Source organism: Esox lucius, chromosome 16 (genome assembly GCF_011004845.1).
Source record: "Esox lucius isolate fEsoLuc1 chromosome 16, fEsoLuc1.pri, whole genome shotgun sequence".
Taxonomy (NCBI): Eukaryota; Metazoa; Chordata; class Actinopteri; order Esociformes; family Esocidae; genus Esox; species Esox lucius.
Window position 1 is genome coordinate 14,786,354 of NC_047584.1, and position 19,138 is coordinate 14,805,491.

Genomic DNA, 19,138 nt, shown 5'->3' on the forward strand with positions numbered 1-19,138 from the left:
GGAACTACCAAGCCTCTTCCTAGAACTTGGTGTTTCGGCTGAACTAAGTACCCGGGAACATAGAGCTTTAGTCAGGGAGGTGACCAAGAACACAGTGGCCACTAACAAAGCAGGCTTTTTTTGGAGAGATGTGAGAACCTGTCCGAAGGATAACACTCTGCAGCAATCCATAAATTAGGCCTTTATGGTAGAGTGGATTGATGGAAACCTGAGTTAAAGGCATATGACATGTTGCCTGAAGGATTCTATGAGCATGAAGACAAATATTCTCTGGTCTGAGAACATTTTTATGTGATTTACACATTCTGGAAAGAGACATATTCTGCATTTTCCTAAAAACTTGTACATTAAACATTCAATATACATTTAATCATACAGTATATTTCATGTGAAACAATCAGAATTTATTATGTTAAAAGGTAAAAATGAACATACAAATGATGCTGGATAGAACATGTTAACAACCAATTTTGAGTTCAAATCAAATTCAAGTCAGTCAGTTCAGAAAGTAAACTGATATTAAGTTGCAATAATTTAGACAACTGTTTATATTCTCAATGCTTGGTCAATAACTTGAAGACAAAATAGCTATTAATTTAAAAACCTTTGATTTAAATTAAAACTTAACAAAATCCTGGCAACTGTGAGTGGAGCAAGATGAATAATGAATGTATTTCTATCAAACAAACCACATTCTAATCAGAAAGCCATTAAAACAATGCTAGGGTGAGGTGTGGGATCTTTCATTTTTATTGAATTATTAAATAATATTGAATTTAGGTATGAACGGGTAAAGATTGAAAGATAACGAATGCTTATAGTATGGTGTGTCAAACACAACGCTATATATGTATCATTCTGTGTGTACTAACAATGTTAATCATATCTTGTTAGTTTATAAAAAAAATTCCAAAGACGTTACTTAACCATGCGTATCTGCACACTTTTTAATGCTCTACCAAAGCATCTTGAGGACAGGTAGACAACTGCAGCAGCTAAAGGATATCTGTTTCAACGGATATCAGATGAAAGAAATGATCACATTAATATGCATGACGGTGTTTCGTTAAGGACCTAGATCATTATGCTTTCCAAATGTCCACTTGCCCCATTGCATTGTCAGTGATTGCTATTCAAAAGGAAAGCCATATGGCATCCAAACCGTATTGTTGGGTTTTTCTAATTCTATTGAATGTAATGTAGCAAAATACTCACTTGTCTAAAGTTAACAAGCCTTGTATTATCTTAGATGGTTTATGGAAGCAAGACTTAATATAATGCATCACTTCAAAACAAAGAATGCTCTCTATATTAAGCATAATGACAAGTATCTGATAAAATCTGTTAACCATGAAGTTCTCCAGCTCACACTTTCCATTGCCATACAGATCACATGTGGAGCAGACAGCCCTAACTTTCATTTTCATAGTAAGTGTCCAGCCCCATGCTCTCCTCACAGTCCTTGGCCACGCTGTTCTTCTTGTTCTTCTCCGCCATAATAATGGCGGCTACCACGGTGATCACCACGGTGACTGTTAGAATGAGCACAGTCACAGTCTCCCCGACGCACAGCTCGTCATCCACCTCTCTCATGGACCTGCCCTTTAGACCCAGTGGTTTACTGCACCTCATCTCGCGGTAGTCATCCAGGAACACTCTGTGTATGCTGCACAGCTTCCTGAACACCCTCTGCAGGTCACAGTCACAGTGCCAGGGGTTCCCTTCTAGCAGAACATGGAGGCTGGGTGTGGTGATGCTCAGCAGGGTCCTGAAGGTTAGAGTACTCAAGCGGTTGTGGGCCAGGTCCAGAAGGTTTAGTGAAGACATGGGACTGAAGGTGCCTGGCCCAGTGGATCTGATCAGGTTCCCCCGAAGGCCCAGCACCTCCAGGGAGCGCAATGTTGAGAAGAGGCCTGAGCCCAGGGAGGTTAGATGGTTTCCCTCCAGGTGTAGCTGGCGCAGGGAAGTCAGGTAGCCCAGGGCTCTGGGCTTGACCGTGGAGATGAGGTTGCTGCTCAGGTCCAGCTTCTGGAGGTTGTCCAGGCTGTTGAAGGTGCCACTGTCAAGGTAAGTGAGATGGTTGTGATCCAGCAGGAGCTCTGTTAGGGACTCAAGGCCCAGGGAGAAGCCAGGCCCAAGATCTGCAAGGCGGTTATGGCTCAGGTCTAGCTTTCTTAACTCCTTGAGGGTGGAGAAAGCTCCGTCAGCTACATCGCTGATGTTGTTGTTGTTTAAAAGAAGCACTCGCAGGCACCGCAGTGTCCCAAAGGAACCTTTCTGAAGCCCTGCCAACAGGTTTCTAGACATGTCTAAGTGATCAGTGATGGGGGGAATGTTTTTAAGAGGAGTGGTAAGGTTAACACCTGAACAGTTGACATATTTCATAACCGAAAGACAGCTACACCCGTTATAGCAAGCTTTAATTGTCCTGTACGGAGGACTGATGACATAAAGAAGTAGAAGGAGCCAATAGGATGGAGCCACCATGTTCCTGAAAGAAATACAAGTGCAATGGTTTATGTGTTTACACCTGATCCGGAAAATGTAGTATCCCATTGAATTTTGTGGGAATGCTATGCCATTTCTGACAAAGGTGAGATAAGCATCAGATCCATTTTCCTTTCTAAAAGTAATAGTTTTTAAAAGATTGTGTGCGGAATAACCCTTTTGCTGGTTCAAAGTGTTATACTTATTAATGACCGTTATCCAACAGACAAAGCAACAGTAATTGCACTTAGCATGCAAGTGAAAATAAAGAGAAAGAATCCAAGCTCTTACCTGTGGGGTAGACTAATTGTGAAATTGACATTACCCTCACACCACGTAGCACCTGTCTGCTTCCAGCCTTAACTGCCAGCAGTGGAACCACATGGAGCAGACGGGTCAGACAGCTGACCTGATCTGTCTGTCAGCGGCTGAAAAGAAGTGGTCGTCTGCTTACATCCCCCCTCCACTCCCCTCGAGTGCACTTGTCGACAGGTGAGGGCCGCTCTGACAATGGCAGCGTGAATAATTCACATAGTGGTAGGTAGAGAGCCGGGTTGCCAACCTCCCCGGTCTCAGCCACACATGGCTCCCTGGGGATTGCTGCTGAGAAAAAGAAGGAAGCCTTTGCATTCGTCTTGGGGGTTAGTATACCGTATACCGGGGGTATTTGGACGTTTTCAATACTTCCCCCCCAAAATAGGTCTCATTTTTATTTTGTTTTTGCAAAATGTATTAAGCCGGTCATTATAGATTTGATTGAAGTAGCACATGGTACAAATACGTTACATAAGACAGTTGATCACTTCACCCAAAATTCACTGCTAATGTTTTTCAGCTAAATGTTGCATATTATTAGTCAAATCAAGCTTCTATGTTACTGCAGAGACAATATATCCCCCTCTTGGATGTGAAATAGTTTGAGATACTTTATGAGCTGGGTTGTCTGTCCTTGCATTTACTTTTTTAGCTTAATATTGATACCATTCAGATAACATTGAGATTAAATCTCTAGAACACATTTCAGTAATTTTTCACCTTCTACTCTTCTCAAACAGAACACATTCCTCACTCTATGCCACTTTTTCTTCACATCACCTTCTACTGATGTGTATTGTCGGTATTTAAAAAAACACAAAAATAAGTGCTGTGGAATTGTGTGCATGGGCCATGCCATTAATCACTGCATGCTACAATAATGGTATGATGGTATGTAAATCTGGAAACCACACTACACTACTTAGTGCCAGAATTACATAAAGAGTTACAGTACAACCCTAGTGTTTAATTGAGTAGACAATTATTGACACTTGGGCTGTGTGTTGTCTGTGATTAAATTTGAGACATTTAGCAGGCGCAACTGCAGATTTGAACCTTTTGACCTTTTAATTACTGGCCCTACGTACTGACCGGCGGGCTACACACACACACACACACACACCATTGAGCGTTGTGCGCAAGGTAATTTCAGGAAGACTATTATTCAACTCCTTATAGACTCTCAACCTTATTCAGTCTTATTGAAAATACACAGGTTTACTGTTTAAACCCCAACTAATAGCAGTGAGATCCTGCTTTTGCCTGGAGGTGTGGAGTCTGGAGTCTGCTGCTACGCCGCTGAATAAAGATGTGTTGAGCAGGAGCCCCACAGCTAAACCCAGCCCAGCTATCAAGTGGAGGAAACATGATTGGGGGAAAAAAAGGTTCATTACTCAACCAATGTGAGCTGGGGCACAATGCCATGGAAGCAGATGAGTGCAGAATTTCAAACCAGGTTCTGTCTGGCAGAGCATGCAGACCACCAAGGAAACTCATACCAGTGTGATTACCAAGGATATCGTGTAATTACAATTACATTTCCCCATGACATGTAACCCCATCATCAAATTGCATTTGATATCTATTTTCACATTTTGAATTTCGAATGCAGGCTATAGTGTTTGCTTCCTGAGTTTCTGTAAGTAACAAATACAGCAGATGGCAGCATTGCCATGTGGGAGCACATGATTTGCAGAGAAAGATAATGGCGAAGCTAGTATACAGGTGGTATAGAAGGCATTATTATAGCAATAAATACCGCAACTCTGTGCAAATTTCGCTGCTTAGCTGCAGCAGTACGATGTTAAGTGCAGACCCCAAAATATTTTATTTCTAGAATGAGCAGAAATGTTTGGTTCAGAACCACCTTGACTACATGTACTGTAGACAATATAGAGAATACAGTGAAGCAGGACCAAACAGTAACTCAAAACAATGTGAAGAGCCACGAGACCGACATGTCAAAACCTCATTGTTATACATTTCTCACAGCATTTTAACTACTGCTACAATGATGCTATATTCTAATATGCAAACAAAACCAGTATTGCTTTAATTTAATGCAATTCAACATATTTCTATTGTCAACATTGAAACAGAAAAGAAAATGAACTACACAGTGTAGTTCCAACAGTTGTGTGTTGTGGTTTGACACAGTGGTGGTGCTCTCTGTCATCTCCTTTGGCAGGTCACATAATAGCTATATTGATGATCTGTCAGCACTGGGCCTTCAATCCGTGGCTATAGGCCCAGTGAGCGATAAGGCCCTCCTGGTCCTATGACAGTGTTCCTGTGTACAATGACAAGTATTACCGTATGTGATAGGTTACCATTCTGTATGGAATGCTTATTTGGCAGCTAAATTTCACTTCGTAGGCTACTGAAGAAATTGTTCAAAATATATAGGCTTTGTGAAAAAAAGCTTTCACTGCAACTTTTCACTGCATAAAAAAATTACAAGAAGGGCCTCTTGTTTCTGAAAGACATTACGAACAATGACTGGAAACATATCACTCATGAGCAACTCAAACAAGCATATGGTGAAACATGGTATAATCAACTCATTGCAGCTACTTAATACCAGACAAATGGAGAAATAAAATAAAAAATCACCTATTAAAGATCATGCATGGTTAAACCAGACTAACGTAAACCGTAAAATGTATCTCTTCCATCTTGCTACAAAAAGTCTGACTGCAGCACCCTACAGTTTTCAAAACATTTGGGAAAATCTTTATGATATTCCAATCCCATGGCACTAAGTGTATGGACAAGTATATAAAACAACTATTGATGTGTCTCTGAGTGCCGTTCAGTTTAAATTGTTGTACAGAATTCTGGCCACCAAGAAAATGCTTAGATTATGGGGAATTGAGCAGTCGCCCGTGTGCAGGATATGTCAGGACAAAATAGAAACAATAGAACCTCTATTTTGGTACTGTCCTACATTGGCAAAATTCTGGATTCAAGTTCAAGATGGGTTATTGTGTCACAGAGTCACCCTGGAAGTTAGTTTACAGAGAGTCATATTGGGTGACCTGAGAGGCAATGCTCAATCAATTGAAAACATGATTCTTCTCCTTGGTAAAACATTCATTTTCAAGACTGCATCGGTGGACGCATTGAGCCTCGACTAATTCAAATATGTTGTAAAGAATCATATTAAGAACGAGAAATATATTGCTGCTAACTAATTAATTACTGGAATAAAACTCCACAAATATCAGACCTGAAGTATGGCCAGTGAAGAGGGTTGGTTAGCCAATGACAGATGAGAGCCCAACTATGATACTGTGACAAACTATGACACAGTCATGCATCTGGTCACAATCCACAATGTACATACCTGAGGTACATATGTACAGTGGAGAGAACAAGTATTTGATACACTGCCGATTTAGCAGGTTTTCCTACTTACAAAGCATGTAGAGGTCTGTCATTTTTATAATTTTTATAGGTACACTTCAACTGTGAGAGACGGAATCTAAAGCAAAAATCCAGATAATCACATTGTATGATTTTTAAATAATTAATTTACCTATTATTGCATTAAATAAGTATTTGATCACCTACCAACCAGTAAGAATTCCGTCTCTCACAGACCTGTTAGTTTTCTTTAAGAAGCCCTCCTGTTCTCCACTCATTACCTGTATTAACTGCAACTGTTTGAACTCGTTACCTGTATAAAAGACACCTGTCCACACACTCAATCAAACAGACTCCAACCTCTCAACAAGGGCCAATACCAGAGAGCTGTGTAAGGACATCAGGGATAAAACTATAGACCTGCACAAGACTGGGATGGGCTACAGGACAATAGGCATGCAGCTTGGTGAGAAGGCAACAACTGTTGGCACAAATATTAGAAAATGGAAGAAGTTCAAGATGACGGTCAATCTCCCTTGGTCTGGGACTCCATGCAAGATCTCACCTCGTGGGGCATCAATGATCATGAGGAAGGTGAGGGATCAGCCCAGAACTACACGGCAGGACCTGGTCAATGACCTGAAGAGAGCTGGGACCACAGTCTCAAAGAAAACCATTAGTAACATATTACGCCAACAACCTCCTTCCCTCAGTAAAAGCATTGAAGATGGGTCGTGGCTGGGTCTTCCAGCATGACAACGACCCAAAACACACAGCCAGGGCAACAAAGGAGTGGCTCCATAAGAAGCATCTCAAGGTCCTGGAGTGGCCTAGCCAGTCTCCAGACCTGAACCCAATAGAAAATCTTTGGAGGGAGCTGAAAGTCCGTATTGCCCAGCGACAGCCCCGAAACCTAAAGGATCTGGAGAAGGTCTGTATGGAGGAGAGGGCCAAAATCCCTGCTGCAGTGTGTGCAAACCTGGACAAGAACTACAGGAAACGTATGATCTCTGTAATTGCAAACGAAGGTTTCTGTACCAAATATTAAGTTCTGCTTTTCTGATGTATCAAATACTTATGTCATGTAATAAAATGCAAATTAATTACTTAAAAATCATACAATATTCTGGATTTTTGTTTTAGATTCCGTCACTCACAGTTTAAGAGTAGCTATGATAAAAATTATAGATGTGAGGGGAGCATTGACCCTCACATCTCCCGGATATAAAAGCAAGGGACGACGCACCTCTTACATACTTATGTTTGTCTGTCTGTATTTTGTGTCTTTTTTGTGTGAGTTTGTGCGATTGAATGTGTGTGACTTTTTCTAAATGATGCAAAAAAAGATGGAATCAAAGCAAAGGATGGCTGCTTTGAATAATCTAAAATATAAATTAATCTTATTTGTTTAAGACTTTTTTTGTTACTCCATGATTCCATACATCTTATTTCATAGTTTTGATGTGTTTTTATTATTCTGCAATATAGAAAATTTTACAAATCAACCCCCCTTGAATGCCTTCGGTCTTGTGTCCAAACTACTGTATATGCTTGCATGTGCGATCTCGCCCTCTCCGGCACCAGTGTTGGGCCAGTGTTCCCCAGGGTTCCCATGAGAACCACCCAGCCCAGGTCTGCAAAACGTGGCCAGGGAACACAGACCAGCAGCTTCTCCATTAACGAGGCGCACCTGCTCCCAATCATGCCTCATTTAGGGACAGTTAAAAAGACCCCAGGAAAGCAGCTGAGGAAGACAGAGAAGCGACTACAGCCAAAAGAGAAGCCGACGATGCCAAACCGTGTTGCCCTCGATGCTGCTCTGTCACAATGATGCAAGCGCTGAAGGAGGAGGACGATGACCAGGAGAGGAAGGGTGCAAAGGATGCCTCTATGAGGAGGTTGCTACAGAGATGACGACACCCCCTGTCTGTCCTTTTGTTTGTTGAGTTTTTCCCCACTTCCTGTGTCTCCGTAAATACACAGGACACTTGGTCCACTACCCTGTGTCTCTACCCATTGCCATATACTGTACATACAGGATGTGTATACATACAATACCATGCAAAATTATTCAAATCCCTTGAACCATTTGCTCAATATATTGAATTAGAATATTAGAAAACATTTTGTTTTATTTGATATTTTATTTAAATCACAATTAAATAAGGTCACATTGGCTTTATGGTTTCATGTTGCTTGCATAACATTCAACACTTACATATTTATATTGGTAGTGTCACATTTCTTTGCGGTAAACACTTTAAGTGACTTTGGCCCATTCCTATTGGGAGATTTGCTCAAGGTTGTGAGTGGTTGTTGGACAATGCTTGTCAAACTGCAATTTTCCAATTGTTCCACAGATTTTCACTAGGATTTAGATCAGAATTGCCACTGCAGGACCTACTTTTTCTTTTTTCTTAAGCCACTCCAAAGTTTCTTTTGACTTGTGCTTTGGGGTCATTGAATTTCCTCCCACGCATTGGCAGAATGGAGCAGATTCTCTTGCAGTATTCCTTCAATTTGAACAAGAAGCCTAGACCCTGCTGATGAGGCATTCCCATAGCATGATGCTGCAGCCATCCTTACAGTGAAGAATGGTGCAGTGTCTTGAGGCATGAGCAGTGTCAGGATTGTACCAGACTTTCAGTTTTTTCCCCACACCTTTCCCCACATTTTAGCTGTGTCACTTTGACATTTTGAGTAACAACTTCTTTCTTGCCACCTTCCAATACATGCTAGTTCTTTGCTTGATATATTTGATTGGTGCACCTTACTGCAATCCTAGCCAGTGAACTCTGTAGCTCCTTCAAAGTGATTGTTGGCCTCTCTGTGGATTCCATTTCTGTATAGTCTCTGGTCAGTGTGATACAGCTTCCACTTCCCGATTACTGATCCAACGTCCGCACAGTTGGATAAACAAACACTTGCTTATTATTATTTGACTATGTATTTATTTTGCTTTTTCTCTAAGTTCTGTAGAATGCCCTTTGGTACATTTCCCTTCAGATTCACAGCCTGACCTATGTTCCTTCAAGAGTGTGATTTTATCTGTAAAATGAGCCAGCAACTTTAAGGGTTCACAGGTGGAGTCCCATAGTAAAGTATCTGTGTCTTCGGTAGGGCAATTTGTTTCTTAAGTATAATAATTAAGAAAGGTTATTTTTGATATTAAGAAGGAAATTACATAATGCTTGATATCATCCCCCTGCAGATATCTATGGCAAGCCATTTCATCCAATTATTGTTTGATATCAACATTTCTATTTTTTTAAATCAACAATTAAAATGTTCTTGATATCAGAAACAGGAATTTCAAAGTAAAAAAAATGCCATAGTGGGCAGACACTACAGCAGCATGTAGGCCTTTAGGAAGTGCTTCTGGCACAGGCAGATACTTCTGCAAAAAAAAAAAACCACAACGGAAAAGAAATAGCCACTGTGCACTCTTTTGACAGATATCATCTCAATGTCCAACCACGCAAAGTTTTATGAAGTCCATTTATTTACCACTGAAGTAGACTTTTCACATAATCTATGATTTAGATGTGCATCATTGCAGTAGCCTGTGTCAACGCCAGTGAAACAGACCCATAAATGATTCAGAATTACAACACTTTTCTCTCTGTATCTGTGCATTAGTCACTCTTGTTTTCACATTCCCTGACAGTGTGGAGAAAATCCCTATGGATGGAGACTGGCCAGTATCTGTACACGGCTCAGCTCTGATCTGACTGCATAGGTGCCTGGGAAAGTATGCTGTCAGTAGTCTGTGGGGAGGAATGAATAATTGCGGCAGTTCTTTTGTGTCAAACACAGAATTAAAATGAGAATGAGCTCTCCAAAGAGCAGGGATGATTTTAAAGAATTGCCTGCTTTGACTTACTGTTGAAAGTTAAGAATAGTCGAATAGACTGTGACATTTAAAAATTTGGTTGTGCATGAAGTGCATCAGCAGTTTTTCATTGAAAGACAATTAGTCCGTGATAGCTAAACGTGTTTGGATTCGCAATTTAGTCTTGCTTTAGCAATTGGCTAAACTTCTAAGAATTGCAACTTTTCTCTACACCCATGGTGAAATGTTTAGAATTGTGGGTAATTAACTCAAAAACAATTATTGTCAAGAGCTACTGTCAAGAGCTTGCAAGGTGTACGTGTGTGTGTGTGTTTGTGTGTATGAGGGAGAGAAAGATGTGACCCACGAGCCACTGGAGCCTCTCATAATTAATTCAGATTAGTTCCCATCCCTACCTAAGGTGTCCCTCACTGCCATATGGTAAATAAGCTTCACACCAGGATTCAGAGCTCATAATCTCTCTGTATCTGTTCAGACAGGAATCCTGGGTATTTGGACGTGTCTCATCCCCCTGCACATTTCAAAACAAGACTAATCGATATGGTTTCTTTTTGGAAAGTGGTAAGACTGTGAATGAGAGTATTATTTCATAATATGGTCCAGGTGTAGGTCAACGTGAAGGTCAAGGTGTAGCTCATTACAGACCATTATGCAAAATGTTCTAAGGCTATTTACAGCACCTGAATGGTGTGACCTGAAAATCTTTATCTAAAATGTTAGATCCCTTTCAATGTGATCCAGTTTAAGGTTTCAATAAAGTCACTGCACACCCCCCCCCCCCCCCACCCATGGGGGCCCCCCATGAACAATTCTTCGTTAATTATGCACATTTCAATGTTTAAGTAAAGTTAATTTGCATTTCCAACTTCTTGATCAATCTGGATATGACAAGGATGAAAATGAATGGACATTTTCCTTATTATCTTTTGACTGAAATGAATGATCGCATGTGGCAAATGTAATTTCCCAGTTATTTCCTTATCTTTTACCTTGCATCTTACCCTCTGTTATTAGCTCTCCTTATGCTGCAGGAGCAATAACAGCATGAGATGAATGACGATAAAGCTTCACTTTCTTCTGGTAATTGGGGCTGCGGGTGGATTTTTCATTTCCGCTCATCTGAGCTCTTAAATGAGGTAGGATCTAACACTGACTCCACATTTGTTCTCAAAGACTTCAGAGGGTTGTTTTAAAAAGTGCCTGCATATTGAATGTACCTCTGGAATATAGAAACCCTCTTGCATAGATAGAGAACAAAGCATAGGCTGCTGCTTACTGTGGAACAGGAGTTCTAAGTTCAATGACTGACAACATATAGCACTTCTCTCAACTATGCACAATGTGTGTTTCAGTTATTATGCAGTAAAGTGTGTAAATGTAATGTGTGCAGTGAGTGTGTTTTTAATGTTTTATTAAATCATTTGGATTTCTCCTTTTATTAAATAAATCAACATGTAATCTTTACTTTTTGAACAATTCTAAATGATCATGATAAATACAATGCCAGGAAGTAGTTTGAGAATTAGAAACCTGAGTGGCACTTGAATATCTGGCTGTAATAGTTCAATTTGTCCCAATGCTATTCTCTGATAACAAGTAAGTGAATCAAAAGCCTATAGAAGGAGACATTTGAAGGGAATCAATAAGAGAAAAACCATTGTGTGATATCTATCAGTGGAGTTCATTATAAAAATATTTACCCCATGAGAGAAAGGACATATTGTCAGAATTGAAGGAATTGTAATTAGAGAAAAATATTGAAAAACATTGTACAGGAGAGAATAATAAAGAACAAAAGATTGTTATATAATGTGTGTTCGTGTGTATACAATATACATATACAGTATCTCACCAAAGTGAGTACACCCCTCACATTTTTATAAATATTTGAGTATATCTTTTCATGTGAAAGCACAGAAAAATTACACTTTGCTACAATGTAAAGTAGCATAGCTTGTATAACAGTGTAAATTAGCTGTCCCCTCAAAATAACTCAACACACAGCCATTAACGTCTGACAACAAAAGTGAGTACACCCCTAAGTGAAAATGTCAAATTTTAGCCCAATTAGCCATTTTCCCTCCCCAGTGTTATGCAACTCTTTAGTGTTACAAGGTCTCAGGTGTGAATGGGTAGCAGGTGTGTTAAATTTGGTGATATCGCTCTCACTCTCCCTCATACTGGTCACTGGAAGTTCAACATGGCACTTTATGACAAAGAACTCTCTGAGGATCTGAAAAAAAGAATATCTCTATATAAAGATGGTCTAAGCTATAACAAGATTGCCAAGACCCTGAAACTAAGCTGCAGCGTGGTGGCCAAGACCATACAGCAGTTTAAGAGGACAGGTTCTACTCAGAACAAGCCACGCCATGGTCGACCAAAGAAGTTGGGTGTACGTGCTCAGCGTCATATCCAGAGGTTGTCTTTGGGAAATAGATGTATGAGTGTTGTCAGCATAACTGCAGAGGTTGAAGTGGTGGGGGGTCAGCCTGTAAGTGCTCAGACAGTTTGCTGAAGACAAGCAGACTAAGGACATGGATTACTGGATAAGAACAAGATAAACTTATTTGGTTCAGATGGTGTCAAGCGTGTGTGCCGGCAACCAGGTGAGGAGTACCAAGACAAGTGTGTCTTGCCTACAGTCAAGCATGGTGGTGGGAGTGTCATGGTCTGGGGCTGCATGAGTGCTGCCGGCACTGGGGAGCTAGAGTTCATTGAGGGGAACCATGAATACCAACATGTACTGTGACATACTGAAGCAGAGAACGATCCCCTCCCTTTGGAAACTGGGCCGCAGGGCAGTATTCCAACATGATAACAACCCCATAAACACCTCCAAGATGACCACTGCTTTGCTAAAGAAGCTGAGGGTAAAGGTGATGGACTGGCCAACCATGTCTCCAGACCTAAACCCTATTGAGCATGTGTGGGGCATCCTCAAACGGATGGTGGAGGAGCGCAAGGTCTCTAACATCCACCAGCTCTGTGATGTCGTCATTGAGGAGTGGAAGTACTCAAGTGGCAACCTGTGAAGCTCTGGTGAACTCCATACCTAAAAAGGTTAAGGCAGTGGTGGAAAATAATGGTGGCCACACAAAATATTGACATTTTGTGCTCAATTTGGACATTTTCACTTAGGGGTGTACTCACTTTTTTGGCCAGCGGTTTAGAAATTAATGGCTGTATGTTGTGTTATTTTAAGGGGACAGCAAATTTACACTGTTATACAAGCAGTACACTCACTACTTTACCTTGTAGCAAAGAGTCATTTCTTCAGTGCTGTCACATGAAGAGATACACTCACCTAAAGGCTTATTAGGAACACCTGTTCAATTTCTCATTAATGCAATTATCTAATCAACCAATCACATGGCAGTTGCGTCAATGCATTTAGGGGTGTGGTCCTGGTCAAGACAATCTCCTGAACTCCAAACTGAATGTCAAAATGGGAAAAAAAGGTGATTTAAGCAATTTTTTGCGTGGCATGGTTGTTGGTGCCAGACGGGCCGGTCTGAGTATTTCACAATCTGCTTAGTTACTGGGATTTTCACGCACAAATGGGCCGACTGATTCAAGCTGATAGAAGAGCAACTTTGACTGAAATAACCACTCGTTACAACCTAGGTATGCAGCAAAGCATTTGTGAAGCCACATCACGCACAACCTTGAGGCGGATGGGCTACAACAGCAGAGGACCCCACCAGGTACCACTCATCTTAACTAGAAATAGGAAAAAGAGGCTACAATTTGCACAAGCTCACCAAAATTGGACAGTTGAAGACTGGAAGAATGTTGCCTGGTCTGATGAGTCTCGATTTCTGTTGAGACATTCAGATGGTAGAGTCAGAATTTGGCGTAAACAGAATGAGAACATGGACCCATCATGCCTTGTTACCACTGTGCAGGCTGGTGGTGGTGGTGTAATGGTGTGGGGGATGTTTTCTTGGCACACTTTAGGCCCCTTAGTGCCAATTGGGCATCGTTCAAATGCCATGGCCTACCTGAGCATTGTTTCTGACCATGTCCATCCCTTTATGACCACCATGTACCCATCCTCTGATGGCTACTTCCAGCTGGATAATGCACCATGTCACAAAGCTCGAATAATTTCAAATTGGTTTCTTGAACATGACAATGAGTTCACTGTACTGAAATGGCCCCCACAGTCACCAGATCTCAATCCAATAGAGCATCTTTGGGATGTGGTGGAACGAGAGCTTCGTGCCCTGGATGTGCATCCCACAAATTTCCATCAACAGCAAGATGCTATCCTATCAATATGGGCCAACATTTCTAAAGAATGCTTTCAGCACCTTGTTGAATCAATGCCACGTAGAATTAAGGCAGTTCTGAAGGCAAAAGGGGGTCAAACACAGTATTAGTATGGTGTTCCTAATAATCCTTTAGCTGAGTGTATATACATCATTGCAGCTAAGTTCTGTTAGTTATTAGGCAAATGCATTAAATTCTTAATGTGTTTGTCTCACTATATGTATTTCAACAACCTTTAATTATATGTTCAAATAATCTTACCATCCCAAAAGATGAAGTCCAGTGAACCATGACATCCTGACATTTCGAGAACTTCCTAAAGAGTCATCTCTTTCCACAGGGTTTTTCATGTTTGTTTTTAAAATATTTCCTGTCAGTTGATCGAAGCCCAGAGAGATGCTTCAATTGAATTGATATGATTTCAATTTTAACTAAACTCCCTGGCTCTGCTCTCTTCCATAGCAGCTGATCTCCAGGTCTAAAAATACCAGCTTGATCACAAGTGATGGCTTTCCCTTATGGTGGCAACAGGATTTGTAATGTCGTCACATTTTCAACAAGGGAGGGGACAATTATATGAAGGGCCAAACACATGGGCCTAGAGAGGTATTGTGGCCAAATTTGCACTGAGTTTACAAGAGCACTTTGTTTATCTTTGGCCTATCATGTGTGCACTCCCGATCAGCCATTAAATGAACAGAAATTGGTATTTCAGTTGTCGCTTGGCAACCGTTTGCATATATTGTAAAGATGACAAGAAATGGTCACAAGGTTTTGAGATCTGAAGGATTACAAGCTTTAGTCTGTCTCTCCTTTCTTTTTCCCTCTCTCTCTCTCTGCTCTTTCTCTCTCTTTCCCCCTCTCTCACACCGACTCACACATATGCACACATCGTAGCTACCAGCCGACACACAGTCACATACATAAACATGAACCATCCCCTTTTCCTTTGTGGACTCTATAAGTACATTTATATGCATTTTTGACAACGACAGAATATAAAATTATGACCCAAGGTATAATTACATTCCCACTTCAATATCACTGAGCCTCTTTCCATCCCTAGTAAAAGCCTTTTTTATTCAAAATCAAATGAACCTGTTGAAAATGATAAACAATGCAATGAGGCTGAACTTCAAGTTGATGAATAGCCCCGCAATATTCCCTACTTTAATGACTCCCAGCTTTAATCAGATGAGATTTTAAAACACCCAAGTGCAAAAACAATTAGTCTAAGCCCCCAATGAAAAAATAAAATAAAATAAAACGCTTGTAACCCTGGCTAATGCGAGCAGCCCTATAGTCTATGTGCATTGCAGTTGGAATTGACTGGGTCATTTTCACCTGGTAAAGTAATGTGTCCTGTATTATATGTATAATGTATATGTATAATATGTATTATGGTATAACATTAAATTTATTATGCAAAAAATAACATTTAAGCACGAGACATGATGCGGCTTGATGTGGGTGGTGATACAGTATACAGCCCATATACCACAACTGGAGTCTGTTCGTAGGCATGTGGCAGCATTGAGTGTCTGGATACAGCACTTGGTAGCATTATTTTGCCAATATAACAGAAACACCTGAAATGCCTTAACATTTTAGTTTTTAACCCTGAAATGGCAATTAATTGAGTTAATGAAAGGCTTCATTATAAGTTTACTAACTAAATTAGGTGTGTCAGTTTCAGGTTAAAACAAAACAGGAAAAATTTGGGAGGCCCAAGTAGATGTTTAAGAAATACTGTCTTATACCATGTTTTATGCCAAACCACATTCAGGAGTCAAAGCACCCAGTTTATAATGGTTTATAAACATTTTCATACTGTTGTCACTTAGTCAGCTGCAGGCAGACTTTATCCATCCATTACATGCATTTTAAAATGGCTTCTTGGATACAGTATCGGATACAGTTCAGACTATGGATTTACTTAAAGTTTCACATAACCTTTTAACAGAATGTTTAATTCTGTTTGATAGTGTGATAGATGCCATAGCCTGTTCTAGTGTATTGTAGTGCTTATTTTGTCACAGATGGGACACTTTCACTCTGCTTCACCTGCAAATTGCTGTTTGTGCCATTATACCAATACACCCTGATTATCCAACCAATGTTCAGGTTTTTGGCTATGTCATTTCTCTCTAGCTGTAGCTTTAGTGCAGTCTCCAGATCCATTAGATGGATGCTTGTTTATTGTAATGACAGAAAACAACCAGTGCCGCATTCCCACAGCCAGACTGACCCAGACCGTCCTCTGATTGCCTCTCTCTCTCTCTCTCTCTCTTTCTCTCTCTGCCACACATGCTCACACTCACACACATTTACATTTTACTATCCTGGTGAGGAACCCAAACCCTCCCATTAATATTTCCCTAAACCTACCTCCTAACAGTAACCCCAAAAACCTTACATTAATCATATATCTTTCCTCATGGGGACCAACGATGAAGTGTTACCACAAGGTCAAATGTCCCTTTTCAACTAACCTTAATGGGTCCTCACTATTACACAATACACACACACAAAAATATAAATAATACCTTACAGGAAATGTGTGCCAACAAGTTAGTTTGTCTCCAGGATAAATGGCTCTTATTGTTGTTGGCACGGGTGTAGTCAATATTTTTGTAGTAATGACGATGGGGTTGATGACAAATATTAGTGTCTGTGTGCTTCTGTGTCAGATCATATAAATCAATTATGAACTGAAAAGGTATTACATTTTCTTCACCCATCTACAACACTGAATACATGGGTTTCATCAATTCTCATTTTACTGCACGATATGGTTGTATAGAATGATTATTATAATGTATACAGGCACCGACTAGTCTAGCTAAAGTCATTGCAATTGTACATGACAAACTTTGTGGCAAACATTACAATCCCTTCTATCTGCCAAGACTCTTCAACAAAGTTTTATCACCAATAGTTTTATTTCTTATCTAAAATAACTTTTTTCATGTTATTCCGCTACCAGAGAATGCCGGAGTGCTTTTTCAATCCCTTTCAGACAGTGCTCCTTTTTTTCAATTTTGAGGCTGCGGTTTGAATATATTTGATGGTCTCAACAGTCTTTCTACAATGCAATTTCCTAAATACATTCCATTGTGTTAGAACAAGTTAAATGTATTATTTAAATAATTGATGTGTATGCCAATGTATTATGTACAACTTTCCATTCTCCATTTCTTTTAGTGAATATTCAGACATTTCCTTGACATGTTAATGTATTGTCAACTTTAGAAGTGTGGGTCACGGGTTCCAATGATTCAACGTTTTCATAAACTTACAAATTCCTTATAATCCAACCACACTGAATCCCATACTATGTCTCTACAAACATTTGCACTCACTTACATACAAACAAAGATACATTTATTGAATGTCTAGTGGTTTTCAAAAAAAGATTCCCATTAGAAATCGATTTATTTAGATTTTATTTCTTAATAATATTTCTCTTATACCTAACCTAACCCTAACCTTAACACCAAAAACCTTACCATACATCTCACAGTTTATTCTTGACCCTGATTCTAACGTTAACTTATATCTTTTACAGTATACTGGAAATACCCATTTTCTATGTGAGGACTAGTAAACACACACAAACATTTTTTACTTCCTTGTTGGGACCAGAAAGCCAGAAATCCATGTTATGTTTGCCCTGACACAAAACATCATCTTAAACCTATCCTTTCAATAAACTTTACTCTAACCATCACCTCAGTAATCTACCTTTTATGCCTAAACATAACTCATTGTAATCCATAATTCCTGAACATACAATTAACCCAAAGGCCTACAAATTATTTTGGTTTTCTGTTTGCTCTTACTCTTCTCACTTTACAAGTTGCACATTTTTCATGTACTGTACATAACAGGGAATCTCTATGTTTAACTGAAGGCAGATGCTATTTGCCCCAGGTGTCCGTAGTCCACAATGATATTTGCACCGGGGTGGAATAGGCCATGTATCTATTTACATCCGGGGTAGAATCAAAGGCTGATGCTACAGTATTTGTACCCAGGTGTCAAATCTGTGACAAATATGTTACTGCAGTCTAAAATTTAACCATTAGCCCTATTTTTGGTGGTTAAAAACTTAATATAGCTATATGGCAACACAGCAGAGTATTTCGACTAACTGCAGGAGATGTGAAAGTTTCACATTTTGCCCAAGCATGTTCAGCTGTAGCCAGTAACACTACTAGTTAGCAAAATGACTGTATGTCATCATCATTGCTGGCTATAACGTTTGCTAAATTACTTGGCTAAGTCTACAATTTTATAAATTAGCTGGGCATAGCTAACCACAGAAGTTTGCATTATGGTAATATTTTGTGTTTAATGTAGCCTACCTTTTTTACCTTTTGTTGAATCCTCCTTTGGCACCTGCAACCGTTGACGCACGTAGCTATCAACTTTTGTATTCTTTGGCATCTGCTGCCGTTGATGTACGTAGCTATCCATTACACATTACGTCATTTATTTGGGTGGATGTTAATAGCCAATTAGCTGCCGTGTGGCTATTATCAACTGGGTGCAAACAGACACTGTGAATTGAAAAACATTTCACAATGCATTCATATAATTTCAAACCACATGCCATTAATGCCAGAGCTCAAAAAGTAATAATTTTTGGTAGTTTCATTATTTGGCAATTTTTTGGCAATCAACCTTATTGTTCCAAGCAGTACATACTTGCAGCAAAGTTAAAAACTGCCCTCACTGGGAGCTATTATTTGAACTATAGCTCATTAGCCAGGATGTTTTTCAAAAACTTTGCTCCCAGGTTTTCATACTACGTAACAGTCTGATGAGCGATTTTCCCTA

General features: G+C 39.9%; 1 protein-coding gene across 5 annotated transcripts; it reads right to left on the minus strand.

The window, feature by feature from the left end:
- Nucleotides 1-456: 456 nt before the first annotated feature.
- On the minus strand, nt 457-18,757 carry LOC105016257 (leucine-rich repeat-containing protein 70-like). 5 transcript variants are annotated; one of them, XM_010879958.3, is made up of 3 exons: nt 18,664-18,742; nt 2,779-3,087; nt 457-2,491 (listed from the first exon to the last, which is right to left on the minus strand). In XM_010879958.3, the coding sequence occupies exon 3, from the start codon at nt 2,485-2,487 to the stop codon at nt 1,411-1,413; it is 1,077 nt and encodes a 358-aa protein (XP_010878260.2). In that variant the 5' UTR covers nt 2,488-2,491; nt 2,779-3,087; nt 18,664-18,742; the 3' UTR covers nt 457-1,410. The 5 variants fall into 5 exon arrangements, with proteins under 5 accessions (XP_010878260.2, XP_019910181.2, XP_019910178.2 ...); XM_020054622.2 differs by having other exon boundaries at nt 457-3,087; nt 18,673-18,757; XM_020054619.2 differs by having other exon boundaries at nt 457-3,087.
- Nucleotides 18,758-19,138: the final 381 nt, after the last annotated feature.

What these genes read in the sequence shown, in the direction of transcription:
- LOC105016257 (XM_020054622.2), bottom strand. Translation starts at nt 2,556, where the DNA reads ATGGGATACTACATTTTCCGGATCAGGTGTAAACACATAAACCATTGC.